Source organism: Acipenser ruthenus, chromosome 8 (assembly GCF_902713425.1).
Source record: "Acipenser ruthenus chromosome 8, fAciRut3.2 maternal haplotype, whole genome shotgun sequence".
Taxonomy (NCBI): domain Eukaryota; kingdom Metazoa; phylum Chordata; class Actinopteri; order Acipenseriformes; family Acipenseridae; genus Acipenser; species Acipenser ruthenus.
In genome coordinates this window covers 51,036,079-51,063,292 of record NC_081196.1, presented here as the reverse complement: position 1 = coordinate 51,063,292, position 27,214 = coordinate 51,036,079, and the positions used below count along the sequence as shown (strand labels likewise).

At 38.9% G+C, this 27,214-nt stretch overlaps 2 protein-coding genes across 2 annotated transcripts; both read right to left on the bottom strand.

The window, feature by feature from the left end:
* Positions 1–8,322: 8,322 nt before the first annotated feature.
* LOC117407437 (calcium-binding protein 39-like) lies at positions 8,323–21,244 on the bottom strand. Its single transcript, XM_034012465.3, has 9 exons — positions 21,118–21,244; positions 19,133–19,273; positions 16,144–16,308; positions 14,826–14,944; positions 13,245–13,413; positions 13,013–13,072; positions 11,645–11,710; positions 11,119–11,262; positions 8,323–10,389 (listed from the first exon to the last, which is right to left on the bottom strand). Exons 2-9 carry the CDS (start codon positions 19,232–19,234, stop codon positions 10,210–10,212), a joined length of 1,005 nt encoding a protein of 334 aa, XP_033868356.1. The 5' UTR covers positions 19,235–19,273; positions 21,118–21,244; the 3' UTR covers positions 8,323–10,209.
* An 873-nt stretch (positions 21,245–22,117) lies between these two features.
* LOC117407438 (granzyme K-like) lies at positions 22,118–25,853 on the bottom strand. The gene is made up of 5 exons (XM_034012466.3): positions 25,746–25,853; positions 25,031–25,184; positions 24,565–24,694; positions 23,205–23,471; positions 22,118–22,617 (listed from the first exon to the last, which is right to left on the bottom strand). Exons 1-5 carry the CDS (start codon positions 25,804–25,806, stop codon positions 22,435–22,437), a joined length of 795 nt encoding a protein of 264 aa, XP_033868357.1. The 5' UTR covers positions 25,807–25,853; the 3' UTR covers positions 22,118–22,434.
* Between the last annotated feature and the right edge of the window lie 1,361 nt (positions 25,854–27,214).

Sequence of the window (27,214 nt, the reverse complement as noted above, 5' to 3'; positions counted from 1 at the left end):
ACTGAGGTGAATAGATCTAGGAAGTTCAAGTATAACAGATTTCCTGAGAGTACAGTGTGAAAACTGAGAACTTTCTTTAACCTAATGTAGTAACAGATGTTAGCCTTTTTGCTTCAGCTAAGCGTCTTTAGCTAATATCTAGTGATGTAGTCAAGACCAAACGTACCTAGATCGAGACCAAGACAGAGACCAAACGTACCGAGACCAAGACAGAGACCAAACATACCGAGACCAAGACAGAGACCAAATGTACCGAGACCAAGACAGAGACCAAACGTACTGAGACCACGACAGAGACCAAACGTACCGAGACCACGACCACGACAGAGACCAAACGTACCGAGACCACGACCACGACAGAGACCAAACGTACCGAGACCAAAACAGAGACCAAACGTACCGAGACCAAAACAGAGACCAAACGTACCGAGACCACGACCAAGACAGAGACCAAACGTACAGAGACCAAGACAGAGACCAAACGTACCGAGACCACGACAGAGACCAAACGTACCGAGACCACGACCACGACAGAGACCAAACGTACCGAGACCAAAACAGAGACCAAACGTACCGAGACCACGACCAAGACAGAGACCAAACGTACAGAGACCAAGACAGAGACCAAACGTACCGAGACCACGACAGAGACCAAACGTACCAAGACAGAGACCAAACGTACCGAGACCAAGACAGAGACCAAACGTACCGAGACCAAGACAGAGACCAAACGTACTGAGACCAAGACAGAGACCAAACGTACCGAGACCACGACAGAGACCAAACGTACCAAGACAGAGACCAAACGTACCGAGACCAAGACAGAGACCAAACGTACCGAGACCAAAACCGAGACCAAACATACCGAGACCACGACCAAGACAGAGACCAAACGTACCGAGACCACGACAGAGACCAAACGTACCGAGACCACGACCAAGACAGAGACCAAACGTACCGAGACCACGACAGAGACCAAACGTACAGAGACCAAGACAGAGACCAAACGTACCGAGACCAAGACAGAGACCAAACGTACCGAGACCACGACAGAGACCAAACGTACAGAGACCAAGACAGAGACCAAACGTACCGAGACCAAGACAGAGACCAAACGTACCGAGACCAAGACAGAGACCAAACATACCGAGACCACGACCAAGACAGAGACCAAACGTACAGAGACCAAGACAGAGACCAAACGTACCGAGACCACGACAGAGACCAAACGTACAGAGACCAAGACAGAGACCAAACGTACCGAGACCAAGACAGAGACCAAACGTACCGAGACCAAGACAGAGACCAAACATACCGAGACCACGACCAAGACAGAGACCAAACGTACCGAGACCAAGACAGAGACCAAACGTACAGAGACCAAGACAGAGACCAAACGTACCGAGACCAAGACAGAGACCAAACGTACCGAGACCACGACCAAACGTACCGAGACCAAGACAGAGACCAAACGTACCGAGACCACGACAGAGACCAAACGTACTGAGACCATGACCAAGACAGAGACCAAACATACCAAAACCAAACGTACCGAGACCGAAACCAAACGTACCGAGACCGTGACCAAGACAGAGACCAAACGTACCGAGACCAAACGTACCAAGAGACCAAACATACAGAGACCAAGACAGAGACCAAACGTACCGACAGAGACCAAACGTACCGCGACCAAGACAGAGACCAAACGTACCGAGACCAAATGTACCGACAGACCAAACGTACCGAGACCAAACGTACCGACAGAGACCAAACGTACCGAGACTATACAGAGACCAAACGTATCGAGACCGAAACCAAACGTACCGAGACCGTGACCAAGTCAGAGACCAAACGTACCGAGACCGCGACTAAGACAGAGACCAAACGTACCGAGACCAAACGTACCGAGACCACGACCAAGACAGAGACCAAACGTACTGAGACCAAAACAGAGACCAAACGTACCGAAACCAAGACAGAGACCAAACGTACTGAGACCACGACAGAGACCAAACGTACTGAGACCACGACAGAGACCAAACCTACCGAGACTGAAACCAAACGTACCGAGACCATGACCAAGACAGAGACCAAACGTACCGAGACCAAACGTACCAACAGAGACCAAACGTACAGAGACCAAACGTACCAAAACCAAATGTACCGACAGAGACCAAACATACAGAGACCAAGAAAGAGACCAAACGTACCGAGACTGAAACCAAACGTACAGAGACAGTGACCAAGACAGAGACCAAACGTACAGAGACCAAGACAGAGACCAAACGTACCGAGACCAAACGTACCGACAGAGACCAAACGTACAGAGACCAAGACAGAGACCAAACGTACCGAGACCGAAACCAAACTGTCACGGGTGACCCCGAACCAGTTATTATGTGTAGTAAGAAATTGGATTCCTTTGCATGGAGAATTTCAGTGGCTAGAGTTCACGGCTCCTCGATTGATTCAGATTCAGTTGTATTAAGTCTGCCCACTAATAATATAGAGCAAAATAGGTATTGTGGTGTTTGCAGAGCCGACCCGAGCTGAACCCAAGACAGAAGTGGAGTCCTGCTGGGAACAAGCTGAAACATTGGACATGGACTGGATGATTTAAAAATGAAATGTATTAATGAGATGATATGTGCTGTAACCATTTGTAATGTTTGAATAAACTTTAGTCTGTAACAAATACTGTAAAGTGCTCTCTCTGTAAGACCGTATAACAGAATCTGGTACAACTTGATACACTGGCCGGCCTTGAGCAGTCTCTTATTAAAATTGGCACGATTCCCAGAATTTAGTGCTAAAATCTCTGTTAACACTTTTCAGCTTAAATACAGAATAATGCTGTACTAATAGATGTATGTTAATATGCTTGTTTTAAATGGTATAGATTGTTGTGGTAACATATAATCATAGGTAGTGATAATTATTGTTATTATGAAATACTATGAACAATTTTTATGTATAAGATTATATGATTCACTATGCTTAATATGATAGCATACCTGAAGCTGTTTTCTATCAAGATGAGCATAGTTAAAAACGGAGTCCTAATTCAATGAAAAGAATTACTGTGTGCTTACATTCAATAATTATAACTTCTGAATATAAAGGGAAAAGGAGTTAGGAGTATTCTTAAGGGAAAGAGAAAAACAGGAAAGGATTAAAAGATCTCGCTTTAAATAGGTTTCTGTTTGTAATTCAGTTTTAAAATAAGTAGGTGAGTAAGAACAACCTAGAGTAAAAGCAGACTCTAACTTAAGAAAATAAGCATTGTCAGAAGATACACCACAAATAGAGAGTAGGGAAATTGAATAAGAACCTATTGTAAAATTGCTGATATACTGCTGCTAGCAGAAATAAATAAGGTTAGCAGCCATACGCTTTAAGTAGTAACATACTAGTTTGACTCTGAAGTTAAAAGTTGTGGTGAACATACAAAATAAAAGGATTGAATAAATAATGGAGAAAAAAAGCAGGAGATTTTTAGAAGAATAAACTATGTGACCTGTCTTCTTGAACTCTCTATCAGCCTGCCCTTGGAGAAATTAATATTAGCTGCTGGAAGGCCTCTTTGGTGGGAGGAAGCCGGAATTTTCTTATCGGAAGGTTTATAGTACCGGGGGCCTGACTGCACCTGTAGGGAGTTAGGCTGGATGGTCTCAACACCTAAAATAACTAGTCGAAGGGCAAAGGAGGCATACGAGATATAGAAACATCCATCACTACCAAACTTGGCAAGGAAAGAGATGTCTTTAACAAACTGGATTTAGCCAGTATGAATATAGCTGAAACATACAGGGTCATCTGAGTGTCAATTGAGTTCAGGCAATTGGGGCCCATAGGAGAGAAAGGCATTACAACTTCATAGCTCAATAAAATAGTTGGGTTTTTCATAAGGAGAAAACTCTATACTAGAAGAGATATAGAATAAAAGTTCCCTATAATACTGGCTAAACATACACCAGTAAGGAAGGAAACTAATTTGAGTGAGATGATATGAAGGAATATATTTTTGAAAGCCAAGTTCATGTAATCAATTATAACCATTATAAACTATAAACTGCTATATTATGATATAAACTGTTGGTGTTGCATATATTCCAAAAACACCACTTTTCTTATATTGGTGTTGCATATATTTAAAACACCACTCCTTTTTATAATGCACCCATATTAAGTAGTGAATCAAGGTTGCAGGGATTTTGTGAACTCTGCTTCACCTAACTTTTCAGATGAAGGAGGGGGGCCAAGAATGAGTGGATGATTTGTTGGCATATGACTCCAATTGAGTCTGAAGAGTTGGTTAACTTCTTTAGAGATTACTGTTTGCCAAGAGATAAGGAGTGTCCATATAGATTGATGACTGGATCTAATTGGGGCTTCCCATTGCTTTCAATGGGACGAAAATTGTATAAAAACCCTGGGCCGATCACAATGAGACCACCACAATCAAGCTTGGCAGAGCTACGTGGTCCATCCTTTGCAGATCTCTACAGAACAGTCCTTCTCTTTTGTTCACGCTACTCTTCCTTATAATAGGAGGTAAGCATATTAATGGTATTATTGTATCTCGCATTTATTGGTTATATTGCTATGAGGTTTTGAAACTATGCTTTAGTATTAAGAGTGTTATATTGAATGTGCTAAAACATAGCAGTGGGTGCTTGTAGGCTTTGTGCTTAACCAGCCTGAGGGCTGCACTGAATACATATAATTGTATTATGTTATTGAAATACTAAATGCTGAAGCTTGTAATAAACTTAGGATTGCTAATTATTGTTACATGTTTTCGGGTTTTGGTAGTATGCGCAAACTACTAAACCAATATTAAAGGCATTTTAATAAAACGAAGGAGCGCTGATGTTGCTCTGATTCGTAAAACTTTGAATAAATGAGTCTGAGTGGTTTTCTTGATTAAATAAAAAGGTTTTAAGGACACACCGCTCGTCCAGTGCTCGAACATAAACCACTAGGAGTTTTAAACATCTCTGTCCTCCTTAACGTCTCCCCTGAGTTAAGAGTGTGTGCAGAGCAAATAATATAATAAAAGAGAACGTGAAAAGTGAAAACGTGACAAAACGTACCGAGACTGTGACCAAGACAGAGACCAAACGTACCGAGACCAAACGTACCAACAGAGACCAAACGTACCAACAGAGACCAAACGTACAGAGACCAAGACAGAGACCAAACGTACCGACAGAGACCAAACGTACCGCGACCAAGACAGAGACCAAACGTACCGAGACCAAATGTACCGACAGAGACCAAACGTACCGAGACCGAAACCAAACATACCGAGACCGTGACCAAGACAGAGACCAAACGTACCAACAGAGACCAAACGTACAGAGACCAAGACAGAGACCAAACATACCGAGACCGCGACAGAGACCAAACGTACCGACAGAGACCAAACGTACCGAGATCGTGACCAAGACAGAGACCAAACGTACCGAGACCAAACGTACCAAGAGCAAGACAGAGACCAAACGTACCGAAACCAAACGTACCGAGACCAAGACAGAGACCAAACGTACCGAGACCAAAACAGAGACCAAACGTACCGAGACCAAACGTACCAAGACCAAGACAGAGACCAAACGTACCGAGACCGCGACCAAGACAGAGACCAAACGTACCGAGACTGAGACCAATATATTTTTGTTATGACCAACCTTATAAACTAAACTAAATTAAATGATTTTTTGCTAGAACAACAACAACGATAATAACAGCTGTTTATTTTTTGAAAGCTATTTTTCTTTTGATAAACAAAATAAGCACAAAAAATGCAACAACTGAAAAATGTGTTCTATTGACTTTTTCCAGTTACAATCAATTCACTTAGGAATACACACCCTGAAAAGGTGTAAACAAACATTTACATGAAATATTTACATATAATTGGAAACATGTTAATAGAATTTTGAACTTGAATCTGCAATTAGTTTACCCCCTTTTATACCCCAATTAGGAAATTGCCAATTATTCAACCTAGCTCACTGCTGCAACCCCTGTACTGACCCGGAAGAGATTATGTATATTGTTGGGACATGTGGGAGCTGAGAGACTCTAGGATCCTTCCAAACTCAGCTTGACACTTGTGATACAATCACAAATATGGAGCGCCATTTGTACCAAAACTATTGGGCCGTGAGACGGAAGTCTCCATTGAAAATCAGCGGAGGCGAGTATCTTGTTAAATAGAATATCTTTTGAAACGCCCGTCTAAATGTTATTGGCTGAAGCAGTTTTGAGTGAGGCTGGATTTTCATTGATTAAAATAGTAGTGTGTGCTCCCATTTGCTAGAAAGGTCTCATTGTTTTCACACAGTGCGAGATTGACAGTTGGAAGTTTGTCTGGTTAATTGGAAATTTGCAGGTCCCAACATCCTTTCGTATTAATGAATTTACAGATTAATTAATTAATTATTAGATGAATTAACAAATACGTTTATGAATTACTGTATGAATTGACAAATTTATGAACTAATTGCTGGATAAATTGACCAATTCACAAATTGACAAACAAATTCACAATCAAACTGACAAATTCACGAATTGACAAACAAATTGACAAACTAACGGCCCGATAGTTTTGGCACAAATGGCGCTCCATACACAAGTGTTTGTTGCATCTCAGAAACACCAGAGATAAGAGAAACTGTGGCCACAGTTTCGCTCAATGTGGTGTGATCAGGCCCCCCTTGAAGACGGTTTCGCTAGATATAACAGCTATACACATGCAAAACAATGGGCTTATCTAGAAAAAGAAGTTCCCCGCACTTCTGTCACAATACTTGCACTTTGCCGTCCATTTATTATTATGTTCATCAATTTCAGAATTGATGCAGGCAAACTGAATGACGGCGGCTGATTCGATGCCATTTCAGCTCTTTGAGAAGAGAAACTTGCGAGGTCTGAATTTGTTATGGAAACTGTCAGTAGAGATGGAGCTCTGACTCCATCTCTGATCTAAACTCTCGCTCCTTTCACTGCAGGTCATTTATGTGCATACCGCTGCCAAGATATTATCAATTATTTTCCTACCTGCTCCGGTGATTCTTCTCATCATTCAGCTTTTCTATTCAGCTGCAGGAGCTCCAATGTTAGAATTTCCTGCTCCATCCAGTCTCCAGCGCCGTCCAAAGCGCAGCTCCATTACTTTGTCCGCGTCTTCATTTGAAAGACTGGCCCTCCATTAAAACTTTTAAAGCTCCGTCGTCAGCAAATGCCTTGCCTTAGCTCTATTTAAATCTACCACGAAGCTTTGTCCGCTGAATTTGTCTTTACTCCTTGCCTGCAATCAGGCGCCGCTCCCCATTCAGCACCGCTTCCACAGAGCCAGCACAATTTACCGTTCCACCAGAAGTTCCTGTTCTGGACCTCCATCAGGTACGTCCACCGTTTTAAAGACCTGCCCAGCCCATTACAAACTCCATCTGAACAAGCTGCGGCTCGTGATTGTGATGGGTCACATAACATGCTCCAACGACGTATTGCAACTCTTTTCCACCGGCGCCTCACAGACCATGGTTACCACGGCAACACCTCATCAAGTGACTACTGGGAGTGGTAAGTTGCCAAGACCAGGCAGCTTCAACAGGCACTGCGAGCCTGTGCCTCAGTTCTGCAATCTTCTGGTCTCTTGATGGATTCTAGCCTCCATCGCCCATGCAAGGGATTCTCTTCACTTAGCCTCCACTCCCGTTAAAGCCTACATCTCTGGAATTCAGTATTTCTACCGCCTCAACTCCGTCCCGTCCACAACACTCCTATCCATCAGTCCACTTGACACTCAGAGGGATCCTCAAGAGCAGTGCAGATCAGGTAAGCTTTATATATCCATTTTGTTAGTTGCACTCACTTTAAATACTCATGAAGCACAATTCCTTAAAACATATGTTTACTCAGCTGTATGTGTGGGCCATATATGCATTTGTTCTGCTGCTATGTGTTGATACTACACTGTCCACTACAATCTGAATGTGAACACTGACAATTCTAAACATGTAATAACTAAGGGTTTAAAACCACTGTAATATATCTTACTGGCATAACTGCTTGTTTTTGTTTTCCAGACTAGTTTATGCAGCAAAACAAGTAGCTGTTATGCAGCGTGATAAGAAAATGTAAGCTTTGGTGCCAAGAAAACTAGCTTAAGCAACAAAGTACAGTAATGAAATACCCACTGTGTTGAGTAAATACATTGTTAAGCAATGAAGTTATCCATCTAATTGTGTTTGTTCCAGGTATGGTAGAATCACATAAATGAATTTGCACCCAACACACAAATAGCAAAGTGGAAAGGTTGACAATCTTTTTTTTTATTTTTAATTATTTGTGATGTCATACACTAGCACGGGGTGAAAAAACACAACTGTCTGATGTGTCTTTCTTCAACAATAAAATACACATTTCACAACATAAAATTAGGAATACAATTCATTACAATTTTTTTTTTTTTCCCGCAAATTGTTAGTACATAAAAACATGTGAATAAAACAAAGTTACATACAGTCTATATTTAACACTGGAGAATTAGATCTGAATTTCATTCAGGTAAAAGCTATTTGAGTTTGTCAGTTTGGGACTCGGCCTGATTATCAGAATAAGCATATTTTATGGAAACTTGTTTTTTAGGCCTGTGTACAATTTGGTCTCACAACTTGATTTTACTTCAGTCAATACGGGTACAAAGTAGATAACAAAGGCATAATGAAACCTTTCTGTAGCAAGACCCAGCTTTTTGCATGCCGATGCACCAGCCCAGTGAACGGCTGTGGCATTAAGCTCAGAACACGGTACTTCTAAGCACTTACTTTTGAAACCTGCAAAGGCCTGACCTGGCCCATCTTTTTGGTGTGATTGTACATTTTGACTGCATGCTGTAAACTAAATTTAACCTACAGATCTAAAAATCCTGGCCCTTGCCAACTTCTGGCCTACGAGGCGTGGGATGGGGGAAGAGGGGGTAATCTCACAAAAATAAAATCGAGCTGCAGCCTGTTTGTATCTGGAGCTATCTAGCCCCTCCAGATACATGTTTCAACCAATATGCAAAGAAAGCAAAGACCCCGGTAGAGCTCTTGTGGTCCCAAGCTAAGTGTTTTAAGAGACGCTCGTTTCCAGCCCAGATTCAAGAACCGAGTGGGTAAAGTACAAATAATATATATATATATAAAAAAATAATCACCATATTACAGATCACACACATATATTAATACCAATCACATAAATACATTTCTTGTTTGTTGATCTCCACCTGCAGACTAAGCTGCTGAAAATGCAATTTCTGTACTGCTATCCTATTCCCACTACGACTACACCGGAAAGTGTAGGGATCAGCTTTTATACAAATAAAGGCAAAAACAGTAAATACAATACTAAAAAAGGATTAAAGTAATCACTCAGCCAAGTTTAAAAAAGATATACATTGGTCACTTGCTTTAAACTCACCCAACAAATCAACTAAAATACTTAAAATCGATAATGTCACTGAAGCCCATCTAATGGGAGTAAATTATTATTTAAAACAGTGTAAGGTCTGTGTTTACAAAACCTTGTTGTTTTAAGGTAAAATGGACCAAAGTACTTTAAAAGTAATAAAAGCTGTTGTTTTTCTTTTCTTCATATTGTTTTCAGACTAAATTGTTTGTCATAACAAGAACGATTTCTTACATTTCTGTCCCTAAGAAAAAGGATAAAGTATCTGACTATCTGCAGGCAAAATCTTCCACGTTCCCCAGAAGACAGTGTTTATCTGGCATGACCATCAGGGTACTGTACTGTATTGGTGGAGTGTTGTGACACACAGATTCTCACAGGAGCAATATGGACTGGTAACATCAGACCACTGCTGTGGATGTTTGGTCTAGGATAAGGTACTGACTTTAAATGTACATGCTATTGCAGTTAATTACTTAAAAGTTTGGGTATTTGAGTACTCTGCCCTGTTAGTCTGTGAGTCTCACCTCCAGCCAGTTAATTACTATAATGTTTGGTGCCCTCTGAAGAAAAATACAGCTCCTACAGTGCCACTAGTAGAAAATGATGAAGGTTTTCTAAAGCAAAAAAACAGACACAGCTGCTGCTCTGTGTTTGAGAACTACTCCTTTGTTGTATGTTTCCTGGACTAAGAAAAAGAGTTAGGTGGTTTGTTTTTAAAAAGGTGTTGGCTATAAAATTCCCTAATTAGGAGGCTGGTTTCTTCAGGTCGCGGATCTGTTTTATCAGGTAGGTCTTCTCGTCATTGAACTGTTCATCGTCTGTCCTGTCCTTCTGGAAGTTGCTGAGGAACTCTATCAGTTTGGTCTGGTTCTTTAAGAGGATGTCCACGATGGGCTGGGTTTTGTTGGGGTTGGCCACAAAAACCTGTACAGGAAAAACAAATGACATGAATACCAATGACCTAATAATGGCTCCAATAGTTTCAAGGAGATAGCACTCTTAAGTGGGAAAGCACCTGACAATGAAAATGCCACAAACTCACAGTGCACTGTGAAACTGGAAACATGCGCACACAAGCGTAGAGTATTTTCTCGGTCTAGATGTTTGTTTGTTTGTTTGTTTCTACAGAAGTTTGTGACTCTTCTAACTTCTGTATATTCATCTGACCTTTTGCATACAGGTTTTACGATGTTGGGAGGATGAAACAGGCACCATTGTAAACCTTTTTTTTTTTTTTTTTTTTTTTGCTTAGATCATTTTTTACCAGGCTGTTTAACTATCCTTTTTTTTATCCATGGACAGCTTATGAAAATACTTATATAGATGCACTTCTGAAGTGGTTTTAAAAATGAGCATCAGGGTTATGGAACTGTAATTTCTGCTCCCTCTGCAATGGTAGCAACTGCGAGTTAGAAGATGGAAAATGTTTATACTAAAAATCATAATTTCAAATCACCTGAGAAATCTTTTCAGAAACAACCCTGGTAGTTGAAGATATTTGTTATTAACTAAGGACATTAGTTAATAATTATCTAAGCAGAAACTAAAAAAAATTGAGAATGATACACATATATTAAGATATTAAAACGGGTAAGAAATAAAATATTTTGAAAATGCAGATTGGTATGAAATATTACTTTAAAGCTGCCTTACCTTAAACACATGGAAAGCTTCAAACTGAATGTTTGGGCTTTTGTCTCTGAGAAGGTTCATCATGAGCTTGAGATTCTCAGGCTTGCTGATGTACTTTGTCATGATGGTGAAGTTATGCCTGTCCAACAGAAGCTCCCCTAAAAGCTTGAACAAAATAAGTAAAATAATGACTTGTAGTCCATTATCACACTGAGGTGTCATAAACCTCAAGTGGAAGCCCCTAGATCTTCTAAAACACAATAATAATAATAATGATAATTACAAACTGATACTCAAGATATTTTCTCTAACACTTGCTTCTGTTAAAACTGCCTATTTAGTGAATATCCATATTAAGTTACATTTTTGGAACGATTTAATTAGCTGTAATTAATTTAAAAAGCCATAACTGATCGGAAACAGACACATACCATTGTCAATGATCATCGAATACGAGTCAAGATGACCTACTTGCTAAACAATATGTCTGCAGTTTTAACCTTAAAAATAATGAATGGACGATGCAAAATAAACAGAAATAACTTACCTTTAATGACTGTCTCTTTGTCACATAGTTTTCTGAGTGCAGCAGCTTTTCATAGTCGCTAAATACCTGGTATGGATAAAAACAAAAAAAGGCAATGATGCTAAATTCAGAAACTATATAAAACCACATATTTTAGTTTGAAGTGCAGTAAAAAAAAAAAATCATTAAAAACAATTAAAGCAGGATTCCAGCAGTAATTAGCAGTTCACTGCGTTGGGTTCACCTCTGCGACAAGGTGCATCAGGCAATTCTCAAACTATTTCTAACAAACTACGTTTGTATATTTTAGGTTTTAACACATTCGAGGAATGTAAGTCTAATTATATATTAAAAAAAACACACACACATACACACAAGGCCCATGGGCCAAATCAGGACTGTTTTATCAAAAATAAAATAAAATTGCTTCCAGTGAGGCGTATTAATGTCTGTTTAATATAGTACATATACTGTATGCTACTGTATACATCAAGACCATAGCCAGCTATGAGGCACCCGAGGCACATGCCTCGGTTCAAATCATAATAATACTTATTTATTTAGGCCCTTTCACACGTTGCTTTGCCACAAATAAAAATGCATTTCATCCCTTTTTGTATTTGAATTAAGTGGGATACTTCGAGGTTTATTTCAGACAGTGCATGATTGACACTGGTAGTTGAGTTGAGGGTTGTGTCGAGTTCATAGGGCTGCGGTTTGCAAGGAGCCTCGCAGCCCTATGAACTAAACAAAACTAACTAAACTTTTGTATTTAAATAAATATATAATCTCCTCTACCTTTTTTCTTCTGGGGGGGGGGGGGGGGATCAAATATCAAATTACAACATGACCAAAAAAGAAACTGGCATGAAAGAGTACATTTTTCCTGTATGACACTCGCAATCTAACACGACCTAGGGAATTACAGAACACATGTGCAACGAGTATGTAGCGAATATATCTAAAAGCTTTAGGTCTTTATCATCTGGAAACCAAAAAGCCACCTGACCCTAATATGGTGGCCATCTTCTTTTGTAAATAAAATGCTAGACTAAACTATACTGATAAGGCACTCAAATTACATCGTTAAGAAAATGAAATCTGAAACTCAGATTGTATAATATTTAATTCAGGAACATAACTCACAAACAGTTTTGAACCTATAACCTTAAAGGCAAGGGGAAATTACTGATTGAAAATCCACCAAAAAGACTGGATTTTTTGTTCTGCCCGGATCTATTAATTGCATTTCAATATACTAATTATTAATACAAAAAAGCACTGTATTTAATGTACATTTACAACATGATTTATTTAGTTTAATTTGGGAAGAGAAACAGAAGCGTGTGACCCTTTGTTGTTCTTTATTGGGACTGTGTTCTTACTTACTGCATCATAATTCTGTTCTAGGTATTCTGCAACCAGAACCTTGTGTCTCGTGAGCAAGTCCTGCCAAAGAAACGGAAAGAGTGAAAGAAAAGGTATGACTAAATGGTGCAGTAGACTTGTTCCGTTAAGTCTGAAGTTAAAATTGTTGCACAACTTAGGTATCAATATACAATAAAACCATGGGGAATACACATAGCATAACCTACAAGGCTTCTGCTGCTGAATAGCTTACCTTAAATGTAGCAAAGGCATCTGAGGCGATGTCAAATGTTGACATTTCCACGTAGTTAAAGAAGTCATTAAAATGTTCCGAGTGAAGAATTATCTTGGCAAGCGGCTCATGTCGAATGCACTCTCTCAACATGATCCCGCAATTTAATGCAACCTGCGGTGTTTCATACCTAACAAAAAGACACCAGCATTTAAATCTAAAGCACTGTATTCAAATTACAATGATTTATAAAGATACACGATGAGTGCCTCCCCCATATAATCTTTTATTGTATGTAATGCTTATTTGAGCAGTAACAGCAGTGTACAAGGAGATAACAGTCTTCTGAGTGGATAAAAGCTGAGCTGTTTTATACTAGTAAGGGAGATGTCTGTGTCTGGGACCATTCAATACATCCTCTATACAGTAGCTACTATCTGACAGCCCTTATAAAAGATTTCCATGCCTCCCCCCGTGGTTATACTATGCATTTGCCATTGTTTAACTTGGTTTGCCACATTTATTATTATGCTTTATCATACCTTGCTGTTCTTTATAATGCTTACCCATGCTTTACCATGCTTTTGCTACTGTACGCTTCTTTACACTTTGCTATGCTTTTACTATGGTAAGGGAAGTGCTGTGTATTTATTTTTAAGGTGTGGGACTTTAATAAACAATTTTAATAAACTGTTTCAGTTCTGACTTCAACAAAATCTGTCATTTTTTACTTGGTTTAAGAAATGTGTATATACAGTAACAAACATCTTAGAAGTATCTGGTTAATCCAGCTATGAAATTTTCCTCAAGTCTAGTAATGTAACAGGATGGATGTTGGGCACAAACCGGCAACCACGCACACCTCAGGTGAATGTCTCAATTACTATGCAAAAGAGACCAGGCTTGTCTACATTCATGGTTGTAGAGCTTTTGAGCGCATGTCATGGACAGGGGTCAGAATCTGTAATGGATTGCACATCACACAACACTGCTGTTACACTCTACAAGGCCAGTGCTGGGTGCGTTGATCTATGAGTGTCTGAGAAGCAAGCCAGGGAGCTGGGAGTGATGATCCAGCGTGGTAGGGCTGAGCTCAGTGACGCCATGGCAGCCGCATGGACAGTTTTTGGAGTGTAATGGGCCGTTACGGATACTGAACACAAATATAAAACCCAGAAACGCAACCAGAGTCTGGTTTGAATAGTGGGCACTCACTGCGGTGTGTATGGTTGCCGGTTCACACCCAGCCTCTGTGCTGTTACAGTAACTTCACACACAATGCACAGTATTAAATCTTCCCTGTTAGGTTTTCATTGTGACCAGCCTATCGAATTCCAATCCCAGACAAGTCTTGACAGGTTCCAAGCCCAAGTCTCAGTTATGTCTGGTGGACTCATTCAAATGTATTCATCTCCTGTCCAGAGTACAGTGCTGCCTGGTTATTTCACAATTCGATAATTCATGAATTTGATTAGGCCATGTTAACAGTACAATTGTATAATTGTAGTACTACGTCAATCATTCCATTTCTGACTAGACTGAGCGAAAGAAAACAAAAATGGAATGGGCAAAACTGTGGTATTTCTAAAAGATAAAACTCACCCCTTTAAAAGGATGAACAAGATCTGTTGGTGGGAACTTATATATTCAACAGTTGGGATGCGAGTGCCGATTTGTCGTCTTAGGATGTTGTTGAAGATCTGGCACACATCCTTCTTCCCCTGTTGTAAGCAGAACATAATTAGTATGATGCTGTAGTTAAACATTGTGCAAAGTCAGATACCCTTAAATAGTCAGTACATATGAATAAGCAAGAAAAGGGGTTGATTCCAGCTGACAATTATAATCTTTTTCTTTAGAATTAAGCTGTGAATAAGGGAAGTGCACAAAATGCCAGATGCAATAGGTAGAAGTCCAAGTACAATAAGGAATGCACGATTTGCATATTTATTTTATAAAGCGTTGATGGCAGGTGTGTGTGTGAGACTAACTGCATTTTTAAAGTTTGCTGTTTTCAATCAGTTATTAAAACAGCAACAAAAAGAACCAAGCGGCCTAAGAACACCAGCTGAAATTCCTCCAAATGAATGAGACAAGCTAACTGTACAGAGCAGCCCTGCCCTATGAGAATGAAGCTTAAAACATGTATAGAAGATTGTTTTGCCTATTCCTCCACAGAAAGAAAGCTTGTAAAGTACAGAAAGGAGTGAAGTCCAACACCCGAAGGCTTTCCTCACAAATGTAAGATCCTGCTTCTACTTTAACAACACAGAAAGGTTTGAATACTTAAACTAATTTTTACTATACATATTCAATGTTACCCTTGGTGATGGGGAAAACCTAGGCAACTGAATTGAAAGAACGTATTGCTGTATCACTATCATTCCACACAGTCTATTACACAAAGGGCTCAATTCAGTAAGATGGAAGAATGCATAAGCCTAAGCCTCTTATCTTAAGGAGTTTCAAATCTGAAACAAAAACACATTGGAAATGTGAAAAAATGCCAAGTTATCAAAAGTGCCCAGCCATTTAAAGTGGAGATCAAAAACACAAGTCACTTTTTAAGAAACCATTGGGGCAACCTTGCCCAGCACAAAGCAAATAGGCAACTGTAAAAGCAGTGGGGGTCAAGGTTGGGGTCAATTGTTTCTACTAACTTGGCTCTACAAAGCAAAGTTAGTGTAACCAAAATAATAACCCTACGTTTTAGTCTTGGCACTTTCACTGCATATTCTCTCCGGTCACAGCTCACACGCTCGCTCAGTCGCACCCACAGTTTCTCATTCAAGTTCAGCGCTGGACTGTCTCCAGTCCCCATGCACCCCTTTATTATATAACCTCCTGTCATTATCCGCCGCTGCCGGGCTCATCTAGATATTTAAATATTTTTGTGTTTGACAACAAAGAGTTAACTTACCTCAAAATCTATCACCTGCAAATCGTTAACCAGACTGAGCAGCAACCCACTGTTATATAACTCCTGCGCTAACTGGGCGACTGTTTCAGTCTGCGGGTCCTTCTCATTGGTGCCGTAGAGTATCTCTTTCATGGCCACCAGACACTTGGACACTTCCTCAGAAGCCTACAGGCAGAGTAATATCACATTGTTTTTCAGAAAAAAATATATATTCTATGTAGCCATGAAAACAGAACAGAACAGAATTGAAAAAAATACAGCTCAGGCGCTTAATTGGTCTAGTTAATTAGAACAAAAACCAGGAGGGACACCGGCCCTTCAGGACCAGGGTTGGAGACTCGATTTAAATGGGTGTAGGGAATTTATAAATACGTACCTTATGACAGGGACAGAGCAACATATTAAACTTCTGTACTAATATGAGTTGTTAGCAGAAATGAGCACTAGAGGGAGAGCTGGAGTTGGTGTTTTTATTCCCTGCAGTAAATTGGTAAACAACATAGCTTCACTGAGCAAAATAGATTGTTAAGTTAAAATACAAAATCAAAGCTGATTTATAGTTTTGAAATTGCTAAAAGTGATAAACATACCAAATCCACTAACTACGTTTTGAAAATCAGGCCAGTTGTGTTAATAACTGTCAAGTGAGTAATTAAGACAAGTTCAATGAGTGGTCACTGAAATATAATGAGGATCCTTGCTGTACAGTTAGGTCAGGGGTGGCCAAAGTTAGCAATTCTACCCGTTTTTTTTTTCCCCCCCAACCCTGTTCTAAACTGAATCAACTAAACCTCCACCCAGACCCTGAAGTAGTCAATGATATCATTTTTACTGTTAAACCTGGAGTGGAGCTGTGATTGGACACCCCGATTTAGGTTTTCTGGATTACTACTCTCTGGTAAACCATATGTTACGAGAGTTTACAAACTAGGTGAGGACCGTGTGTCTCAAGTACTTTAACATCACACATTAACACGATTTTTCTCTTAATTGCTCTGACAGGTATTTGTAAATGAGTACACAGCAGTGCTACTTTTACAACATTGTGTAAAGTACAGCCTTCAATAGTAACTACTGAACATCACGGCCCTCAAAATGACACAGCCCAATTTACTGTCCAGCGGTGAGGAATGTCCCTCAAACATTCTCAGTTTTATAGCATAACTTGACATGGTTTCCCTTATACGGAGGTGTGTACTATTTAGCCCAGCTGTGTTCCCTACCTTCCGACTGACAAATGCAGAGCATAAAAGAACCACCGACGCATTCCAAATGGTTCTCTAGTCATATGTAAAAATGTAAGTTTTAAATATGGACGGATGGTAGAATACGACAAAGTACAGCAGTGAAAGCAGGAGAGGTGACATTAAGAACAATTTACAAACGAGAGGGGGTCATTCAGCCCATCTTGCTTGTTTGGTTGTTAGTAGCTTATTGATCCCAGAATCTCATCAAGCAGCTTCTTGAAGGATCCCAGGGTGTCAGCTTCAACAACATTACAGGGGAGTTGGTTCAGACCCTCACAATTCTCTGTGTCTCAGTGCCTCCTGTTTTCTGTTCTGAAAGCCCCTTTATCTAATCTCCATTTGTGACCCCTGGTCCTTGTTTCTGTTTTCAGGTAGAAAAAGTCCCTTGGGTCGACATTGTCAATACCTTTTAGAATTTTGAATGCTTGAATCAGATCACCACGTAGTCTTCTTTGTTCAAGACTGAACAGATTCAATTCTTTTAGCCTGTCTGCATACGACATGCCTTTTAAACCCGGAATAATTCTGGTCGCTCTTCTTTGCACTCTTTCTAGAGCAGCAATATCCTTTTTGTTGCGAGGTGACCAGAACTGAACACAATATTCTAGATGAGGTCTTACTAATGCATTGTAGAGTTTAAACATTACTTCCCTTGATGTAAATTCAACACTTTTCACTATATACATCCGAGCATCTTGTTGGCCTTTTTTATAGCTTCCCCACATTGTCTAGATGAAGAAATTTTTGAGTCAACTAAACTCCTAGGTCTTTTTCATAGATCCCTTCTTCAATTTCAGTATCTCCCATATGATATTACTTTTCTCTATTAAATGTAATTTGCCATGTGTCTGCCCAGTTCTGAATGCTGTCTAGATGATTTTAAATGACCTTTGCTGCTGCAACAGTGTTTGCCACTCCTCCTATTTTTGTGTTGTCTGCAAATTTAACAAGTTTGCTTACTATACCAGAATCTAAGTCATTAATGTAGATTAGGAAGAGCAGAGGACCTATTACTGATCCCTGTGGATGATGAACCGTCTGTCATGGGCCTAACACAGGCAGCCATGTTTGCCTCTCTTGTTGAGTCCAGATCTGCTCTGCAAGAACACGCCCACTTTTTGCCTCAATAATTCATCATCACCACCCAGTTTCAGGCTGCACGTTTTCTCCAATTCGGTTGCCTGCTTCTTTCTTGTATACCCTTATTCTTGTTGAGATTTTTTATTCATTTCTGTTCTAAGGGCTGGCATAAATCGCTGGGTCTGCTATTGAAGTTGAATTCTACTAAACAATTCATTCAGTATTATATACTGAACCTGGGTTGGATAGAAACACCTGTGATTTTTGGTTATGAACTTCCCTGAAGGAAGGTGATAATCAACTTAATAAATGCAGGCTTGTGTAATCTGTACCATCCTGACTGATGGGCCCACAGCCTATTGACAATGGTATGACAGGTATTGTGTGCCCAACTTCTCCATCCACGTTATATAGAATAGCAGTTATAAATGAAATCACTGTGAAACATGATAATAGTTCTGAAGTTCACCATTAAACAAATTTGTATTAGAGAACAATGACTCAAATCTTCAGACTGGTCTACTAATATAGGAAAGATAAATAACTCCACTCAAAACACCGAATTAGTTTCTTTCTTTCTATAAATGTACTTTGCGTTAAGGTTCCACAACTCACATTGTCAAGAATCAAAACCAGATTATTTTTAAAAAAAATTTTTTTACCTTTTCTGCCTTCTTATCATGCTTCACCAAAATGGCCATATTTTCTTTTAAAGTTTTTACAATATCCGCAGGGCTTTTGTGAGATTTCCCAAAGAGCGGCATTTTTTTTTTTTTACTGGCCTTGGCTTCTCACTCGAGTACCTAGAGATCAAACAGAAAAGAAAAAACACACTGAAATACAACACTGATTTTAGGTACAGTTTGCTGGCTGTTTGATGCCTTAACTTAACAACAACCACTGTAACATTCCCTGGGAACACGAACAGCAGCAGTTGTAGTGTCATTGAAACAAATTAACAAACCCTTCTACAAGGGCAGACTTCTAGCTTGCCTTGGGTAACATTCCTTTAGCTGTGTGGCAAGGTCTGACACATCAGCTTATTTAAGGAACTGAAAAATAAAAATATGTTGCCTAACAAGCAAAGCTCATTAGCTGATCGCCTTGATTTGTTTTAAGCTGTTAGCCTTGGCCATGGTTTTTGATAAAGACATTCCAGGCTTCCAGTGCCTGGCAACAATAAGCTGATTTCCCAAGGCCAAGAGCACTCCTTTCTTTGTGTTGGCCGTATTATTGATAACAGATGATTTCCTAATCACCTATTATAGCAACATGTACAACTGTAATTTGTTTTAGAACTGGGTTCGTAGTCCACAAATCTAAATCTAAACCACCACAGGATTCAGCACAATTAAAAATCAGGGGCTTCAAAAGAACAATGGTAGCTTGAATATGATTATACTCTACATTGATAAATGTACATTTATTAGGGTTGTATGGTGGCAATTTAGCCTGAATTATTACCCCATACCAAACAGTATTTACTAGTTTTTTTAGAGTGGAAAGGCATGCAATTCCCCATTACAAGTAAAATAAAATAATTTCTTGCAACAAATATATAAACAAGGTAAGGAAATCACAGATCTGTGTATCCCTTGTTTAGAGGACTGCTTTAGCACAAGGCTATATGCATCAAGCATTAGCATGACTTAAATACACTACATACAACTTTAATGTGCTTTAATACTTCAGAACAATGGCCTGTGCTGTACAATTGCAGTCGGCCTACCTTTTCCTAAACATGCTACCAAAACAAGAAAAAGTTAGGCAATGAAATTTGACAAGGTATGTCATGCTCTGTAGGAATTTCTAAGAAAGACTACCTCTTCTCTCTTTCTAGCCCCTCGCAATCTTCACGTTTTACCTGCGGTGCAGTTGTTTATCCCCTCCCGAGAGGTGTACTGCCAGCGTCTGAGAATAATACAGACTAATTCCAGACAGTGTTACTAGAACTGCATACAGTAGTGCTCTGCTTTATGATCAGGCCCTTGGTTGTTTAATATAGGGCATATTGAAGCTTGTTGTTGCTCAGTGTTCCTGTTATCAAAGGTTTCTTGTCCATACATCATTTAATCACAATTGTTTTGTAATTCAGTGGATTTTGACATTGTTATGGAATAATTCGTTTTGGTGAACGTGCTTTGTAAAACCAAGAATGCGTTCCACCCCCCCTGGCACTGAGTGTATCAACAACAGGCCCGTCTCATGACGTGATTTCAAGCACAGTGCTATCTCTTTAGTACCAACAATAATGATAATAACCTTAGATAAACATTATGGCATGGTTTCTCTTTGCATGCACTGGCTAATGTACGATTAAAACCAGAGCATTTGTTATGTAATTTTAAGAAGTGCTCTAAAAAATAAAGTTAGCCATTAATTGGTAGTTAACGATCACATTATTACGTTTTTTGTTTGTTTGTTTTGTCATGGCTGTACAGTCTGACACAGGACGTCTGAACATGCGCAGCCCAGGATAAATCACTATTGTATGTAGCATTGCGTACGAGAAAGACGGAAGGATAACGAATCGTTTAAATGTGTCCTTTAAATATAACTTTAAAACATTGTCACAAACTCCAGTAGTGAACTACATTCAATTCCACAAATGAAAATGTTACCGTATGAGTAAATTTGCTGTACTTACAGTGCAAGTTGCTTTTTTGTTTTCTTTTAACAGAAGGGTTTCTCGTCTCCCTCACTGTAACACAGCCTTTCCTGGTCAGCTGTGTGTGTAAACTGAGCTGAACGTCAGAGGAATGTGTGTATGTGCAAAATGAACAGTGCAAGAGATCAGTGCATTGTTGTTGAGCAAATGCTGAACATGTTATGGTATCGTGCTGATATGTATGTATGACACATATTTATTTATGCTGTGCGCGTGAAATATGTTGTGAAATAGCACGGGCATTGCTTAAGAATGTTAGCGTTTAAAATGTAGTTCTTTTTGGATAAAATTACGTTTCTAATTTAGTCGAGGTTTGAATTTATGAGCCAGTGTCCAAAAAGTTATTATTTAAAATGTCGTGGTTGGTAAATGTGTGGTTTTATTGTATGCAGCGTTTGGATTATGGCTCTAATAATCTGGTAAATGGCCCGAGGTGTAGGTAGTTATTTTGTAGTTATCATACACACTTGGTATTGTAGAGTACGCCCATACATGTTATTGTATAAAAGGTGAACTCAAGTTACTTTTTCAACCTTATCATTGAGACAGGAACCAAAGACTATACAGAGAGAGAGAGAGAGAGAGAGAGAGAGAGAGAGAGAGAGAGAGAGAGAGAGAGAGAGAGAGAGAGAGTCCTAAATTGCATCCTAAAACGAGGATAAAATATTTCCTTTACCATTTAAATTGCCATGAACATATTATTGCTTTATTTATTTTAATCTTTTTCCATACTTTTCTTTTTATTATATCTCATTGTGCAAAACTTTAGCAATACTGATTTATATATTTATATATATATATATATATATATATATATATATATATATATATATATATATATATATATATATATATATATATATTGTTTCAGATGTTATGTACTGTTATATGCTTGGGCAATACTGCTGATGTTAGTATTGCCAATAAAGCAACTTTGAATTTGAATTTGAGAGTAGAGCGAGAGATACGTACCAAGGTGAACCAACAAGTAGCCTCTGTTTACTTAAAGAACATTTTATGTAATACAGATCTTTATTAGATGGAAGTGTAAAATAAATGCAAGATACAGAATATGGCCTACTTATTGTGCCTTCAGTGAGCAGCCATTGGAACCTACATTAAGAGGTACAGCAGACATGCTATAGCTGAAAGCGCAACAACCATTTTCTTATTATTATTAGAAAGAGTACAGCTTTTGAATAGGGAAGAAGTAAAATGATGACAAGACAAACAGGTTATTGTACATGCACCCATTATAGACAAGATGCATATTCTGACATTACACCCCATTACATTTTAAACTTGATTTCCAGACTCTTCCCGGTGGTTATGACGACGAATCTTCTCTTTTATCCATGTAACATATTTCTTATTCAGGTTTACATATATTCCAGGTTTCTTTGCTAAGCCACAACCCTCGCCACCAGAAACAATGCCCCTGAAAATACCTTTACATACTAAAGGACCGCCAGAATCCCCCTGGAATAAAAACACAAACAGCATTCAGACCAGCTTTGTATGTAAACATATCCTTGGTTCAGAGAAGCACAGGGAACAACTCTCCTGCTTCCTATCTACTTCCAGAAGCCTTCTCAGTTATCTATCGATGATTTTCCTGTGAATGAGGTGTTTTCAGTGTCACCTGTGTTCCTTCATTTGACTCCTCAACTAGTATGCAGGTGCACAAAAGTGCAGCCTTAAAAATAAAAATATACCATGAAAAAAACCAAAATGCATGTTACCTTAATGTGTACATCTTACAAATAGGGAAATGTTAGACCTAGAAGGTGTTTGGAGTACACTAGATAATAGGCATTATCTTGTGTAATCTTAGGATATACAGAGCCTGCTGTCTGCATGTCACTCATCTGTATGTCATCCCTGTTTATCATTTGCTGGTCAGGTGCAAGGGGAATGGGTGGGGCAAACCCTCACTTAGTGATTCTCAAATCTGAGCCACTCATATGGGTGAAATAATAAAGCCTTTACAACCACCAGCCTAATCTCGATTTGATGGTACTGTACATGCACGCGTACATCACTTCTTAACTACTATCTATACTTACATGGCACGTGTCTCCTCCGCCTGTTTTGTTACAAGCACACAGCAGATCCTCAGTTATGGTTGGATCATGATTATAATAGTCCTTGCTGTTGCACGTCTCTCTGTCAATGACAGTCACATTCACCTCTTGAAGTGTTGGAGAATAAAGGAGGGTCAGTGTCTGTCCCCACCCTGCCACATTGCACAGTGTTCCAGGTTTCACATCATCATTATTTTCCGGTAGGCCAAGTAAATGTATGTTGTTATTTAGAATTGTGGGTTTTTTGAGCTTAAAAGATAAAACATATTCAGAAAAATCAATATGCTGGATATCACTGAGCGGCCTGGCTTGTTCTTGGCTCAATTCTCTAAACAGGGCTCTTGAGCTACAGATGGAGCTCCCTTAGAACTCTCTTTGTCATTGGTGTGGATCTTTTAACCAATAATGTTGGGCAGCTCTGCACTAAACCCATTGTTATTTTAAAGCAATGTTTAAACCCTTATAAAAGTTCACTGCAGTCATTTTGCAGTTTTCCCAATTATTATTATTATTTTTTTAAATATGCTTTACCATACCTCTCTGGGCTTTACAATGCTTACATATGCTTTTGCTATGGGAAACTTCTATAAGGGAAGTATTTCAGAAATCGTACCTGTTTTGCACTTTTATTAGCTACGAATCTCAAATGTGTCGTCTTGAATGAATCACATGAAACATGATATCAGGTATTACTTTAGATTCAAGACAATTGTCAGTCTCTATGCCTTATTCACAGGATATCTGTTGGACTTGCACTTTTCTGGGTTATCCCCACTCTAGTTGAAAGCTGGTTGGTTATGAAAGAAGCCATTGTAAGGATGAGGACAATGTCACCCTCCAGGTGAAAGGACTAATCAAGTAGAACACTACCTGAAAGTGTGATTTGCAAACACATTTCTTTTACCAAGTGCAGAACTATATCCTGCTTTCAAATAAAAATACATGTTTCCACATGTTTATTTAAAAAACATGAAGGGTTTTAGAACTATTTTGCTACCTACACCTCTTTAGGAACAAGCTTTGAAGACGTATCTGTAGCTCTGTCTACATTACATTTAAAATTGGAATTGCTATTTTTTCAATAACTCACAAATTCATGTTGCATTCCATCCAGATGTAATGTTAGTTTTTTGTTTTCAGAATTTTAAACTAGGTGTTGAACCTTTCTGGGATTTCCCTGGAAATTAGACTTTTAGTAATTATCCTGGTTAAACAGAATAAAGTAAAACCTAATAAAATACCAGCAGTGTGTTGTTCACCACAGCCATATACTGCACTGCCTATTCTAAATCACTTTTGGTTACCATTTCTTTCACTTTACCACAATATCACATATTCATACCTTAAGAAGCATGATGTCATTGCTGTGAGTTCTATTGTAGTTTTCATGCTGAATTTTCTGAACCACCTCTATGCCCTTCATGTTGCTTTGATCTATATGCTTAGTTCCAAGAAAAGCCTTTATTACTCCACTGTAAAACAACAGGTTTTTGGTCAGACATACAGGTATATATATATATATATATATATATATATATATATATATATATATATATATATATATATATATTCTCACACACTACAGTATACATCTGTAATGTAAATAAAGTTCATAATCGACTAAATATATGTCCCGTTTAAGTGGATACCACATAAGTTTTAAGTTACGTAAGAATATAGTAAACTGACACGAATACATTTATTTGACCTGTAAAAATGAACACTTAAGGGTTTGTAGCTTTAAACTTTAGAGGCCATACATCTGACTCCATATAAATAAATCAGTTAAAGCATTGAACATAGCCTACCCCTGATCACAGTGAGCTGCCGTTAGAACCCAGTCCCGTTCTATCAGTGTCCCCCCACACAGGTGTATCTGCTTATTTGAATTGTAGAAATATAAAGCCACCATGTAGGGTTTCGATCCAGCTGCTTTTCCACCAATTATTTTCATGCAGGCACCTATTGACAACACATGATAAATTAAAACGAATTACTTCATTTCGCGACGATTGAACCGCTTAATCCTATAGAGCGTCGCGGTGAGCCGGAGCCTAACCCGGCAGGCACAGGGCGCAAGACAGGACTACACCCTGGATGGGACGCCAGTCCATCGCAGGGCAACTAAGGGGCAATTTTAGAGAGGCTAATCCACCTAGCCAGCATGTCTTTGGACTGTGAGAGGAAACCGGAGTACCCGGAGAAAACCCACGCGAACTCCACACAGACAGATCCCTGAGGCCGTTACTGACTAAAGTAAAACCAAATAAAATATGTGTGGTGCGTTTTACACCACAGCAATATACTATACTGTATATTCTAAATCACTTTTGGTTACAATTTCTTTCACTTTATCACAATTTCAAAGACTCTTTTGTTTTGTTATTTTACAGTCTGAAATGCCAGACTTGATACAGTAAAACCTAACACTTTATACACTGGTGGAAACAGAATGAACATTGAACTCGATTTTATGTTGTCCTTTTGCAGCAGATTGATATTACAACACAACAGAATACTCACAGCCATGGAACAAGACACATATCGCAAGAATGGGAACACCTGCAAGAAGTGACAGCCTCATTTTAGAAGAGAAGGATGATGCATTGAAATGTGCAGCTCCCCCCTTGAATTTATATACTCATTTTCAGAGGAAGTGACTCATCAGTACCATACACAAAATAAAGGTCAGGATACTGGTTATTAAGATTTACGTGTAATGGAAATTTACACACACACACAAACATTGTTGCTGTTTTAATTTTGAAGGTGAATAAAATTATTACAGTGCACCCTCATTGCATCGAACCGCTAGTTATGGATTTAAAATATGAAGCATTTCATTATAGAAGCAAATCATGATATCTTTTGATGCTGCACATATGGGTTGTTGAAAATAGCGTGACTTGTATATAATGTACATTTCCTTAGGGTGAGCAGAGAATATGGATATTTAATGGTTTACAGGCCTATTGCATCCATATTTTCAAGTGAACCAAAGTAACCATGGCAACTAACAGGGGAGATATTGTGTGTCAAGATCACTGGGATTTTGTTGAGATGTATAGCAATATATTGTAGTAAATTAAGGTACATTTCCAGTATAGTAGATTATATAATTGGGGACAGGGGTGCGGGACGGGGCGACAGTTTTGTACCTGTAGTACGTTATTGGAAAACATTTATCCATCATTGGCGAAGCCCATTGAATAACACCAAAAATACTGATAATGGGATAAGAATCCTATTGGATCCTGGACAAAGACACTAATATGTGATTAAGATGGTGTCTCTTGTCACAAGCTGCAGTCCAGGGATAAATCCAGTAGCATTTGTCTGGGAGCACACTGTTCAAACCCAAACAAAGGGAACCAAATTGCATAGAGAGGTAAAACAACTTTACTTCAGATTTGTTAGTGAAAATAAATTAATGAACAGCATGGTGGATTCACTGATGTCGCACTCTATAGGTCAATTTTGAAAGGAATTGCAAATACAAATACTGGTAACACCTCACATTAAGTGTCTCTAATATTATTATCATTATTACTATTATTTATTTCTTAGCAGATGCCCTGATCCAGATATCACATTATTTTCTTACATACAATTACCCATTTACACAGTTGGGTTTTTACTGGAGCAATCTTGGTAAAGTACAGCAGCAGTGTCCCCCACCTGCGATTGAACCCACGACCCTCCGGTCAAGAGTCCAGAGCCCTAACCACTACTCCACACTGGTGCACTGTGTAGTATAATAAACTGTGTAGTTACATAGTAAATACATGTGTTCATAGACAATTACAATGTTATTATGCATAGTTACAATGTACTTCATGTGTAAATCTTTTTGCACGACGTATGCAAGTACACAATTGTATCAGAAAAGGGTTAGGGTTAGGATTAGAGTTGGGGTTAGGGTTACATCATGCAAGAAAATTAAGTCAATCTAATACTTGATTTGTGAGCTATTTTAAGATCGTGGTTAAATT

Excerpts from the sequence above, each read along its gene's own strand:
- LOC117407437 (XM_034012465.3), bottom strand. The coding sequence starts at position 19,234 with ATGCCGCTCTTTGGGAAATCTCACAAAAGCCCTGCGGATATTGTAAAA. Across the intron at positions 13,073-13,244 it reads ATGCCTTTGCTACATTTAAG|GACTTGCTCACGAGACACAA; the intron begins GTAAGCTATTCA and ends TTTCTTTGGCAG. Across the intron at positions 11,263-11,644 it reads CAAAGAGACAGTCATTAAAG|CTTTTAGGGGAGCTTCTGTT; the intron begins GTAAGTTATTTC and ends ATTTTGTTCAAG.
- LOC117407438 (XM_034012466.3), bottom strand. The coding sequence starts at position 25,806 with ATGAGGCTGTCACTTCTTGCAGGTGTTCCCATTCTTGCGATATGTGTC. Across the intron at positions 25,185-25,745 it reads ATGTGTCTTGTTCCATGGCT|GTGCCTGCATGAAAATAATT; the intron begins GTGAGTATTCTG and ends TGTTGTCAATAG. Across the intron at positions 22,618-23,204 it reads GCGGAGGAGACACGTGCCAT|GGGGATTCTGGCGGTCCTTT; the intron begins GTAAGTATAGAT and ends TTTTTATTCCAG.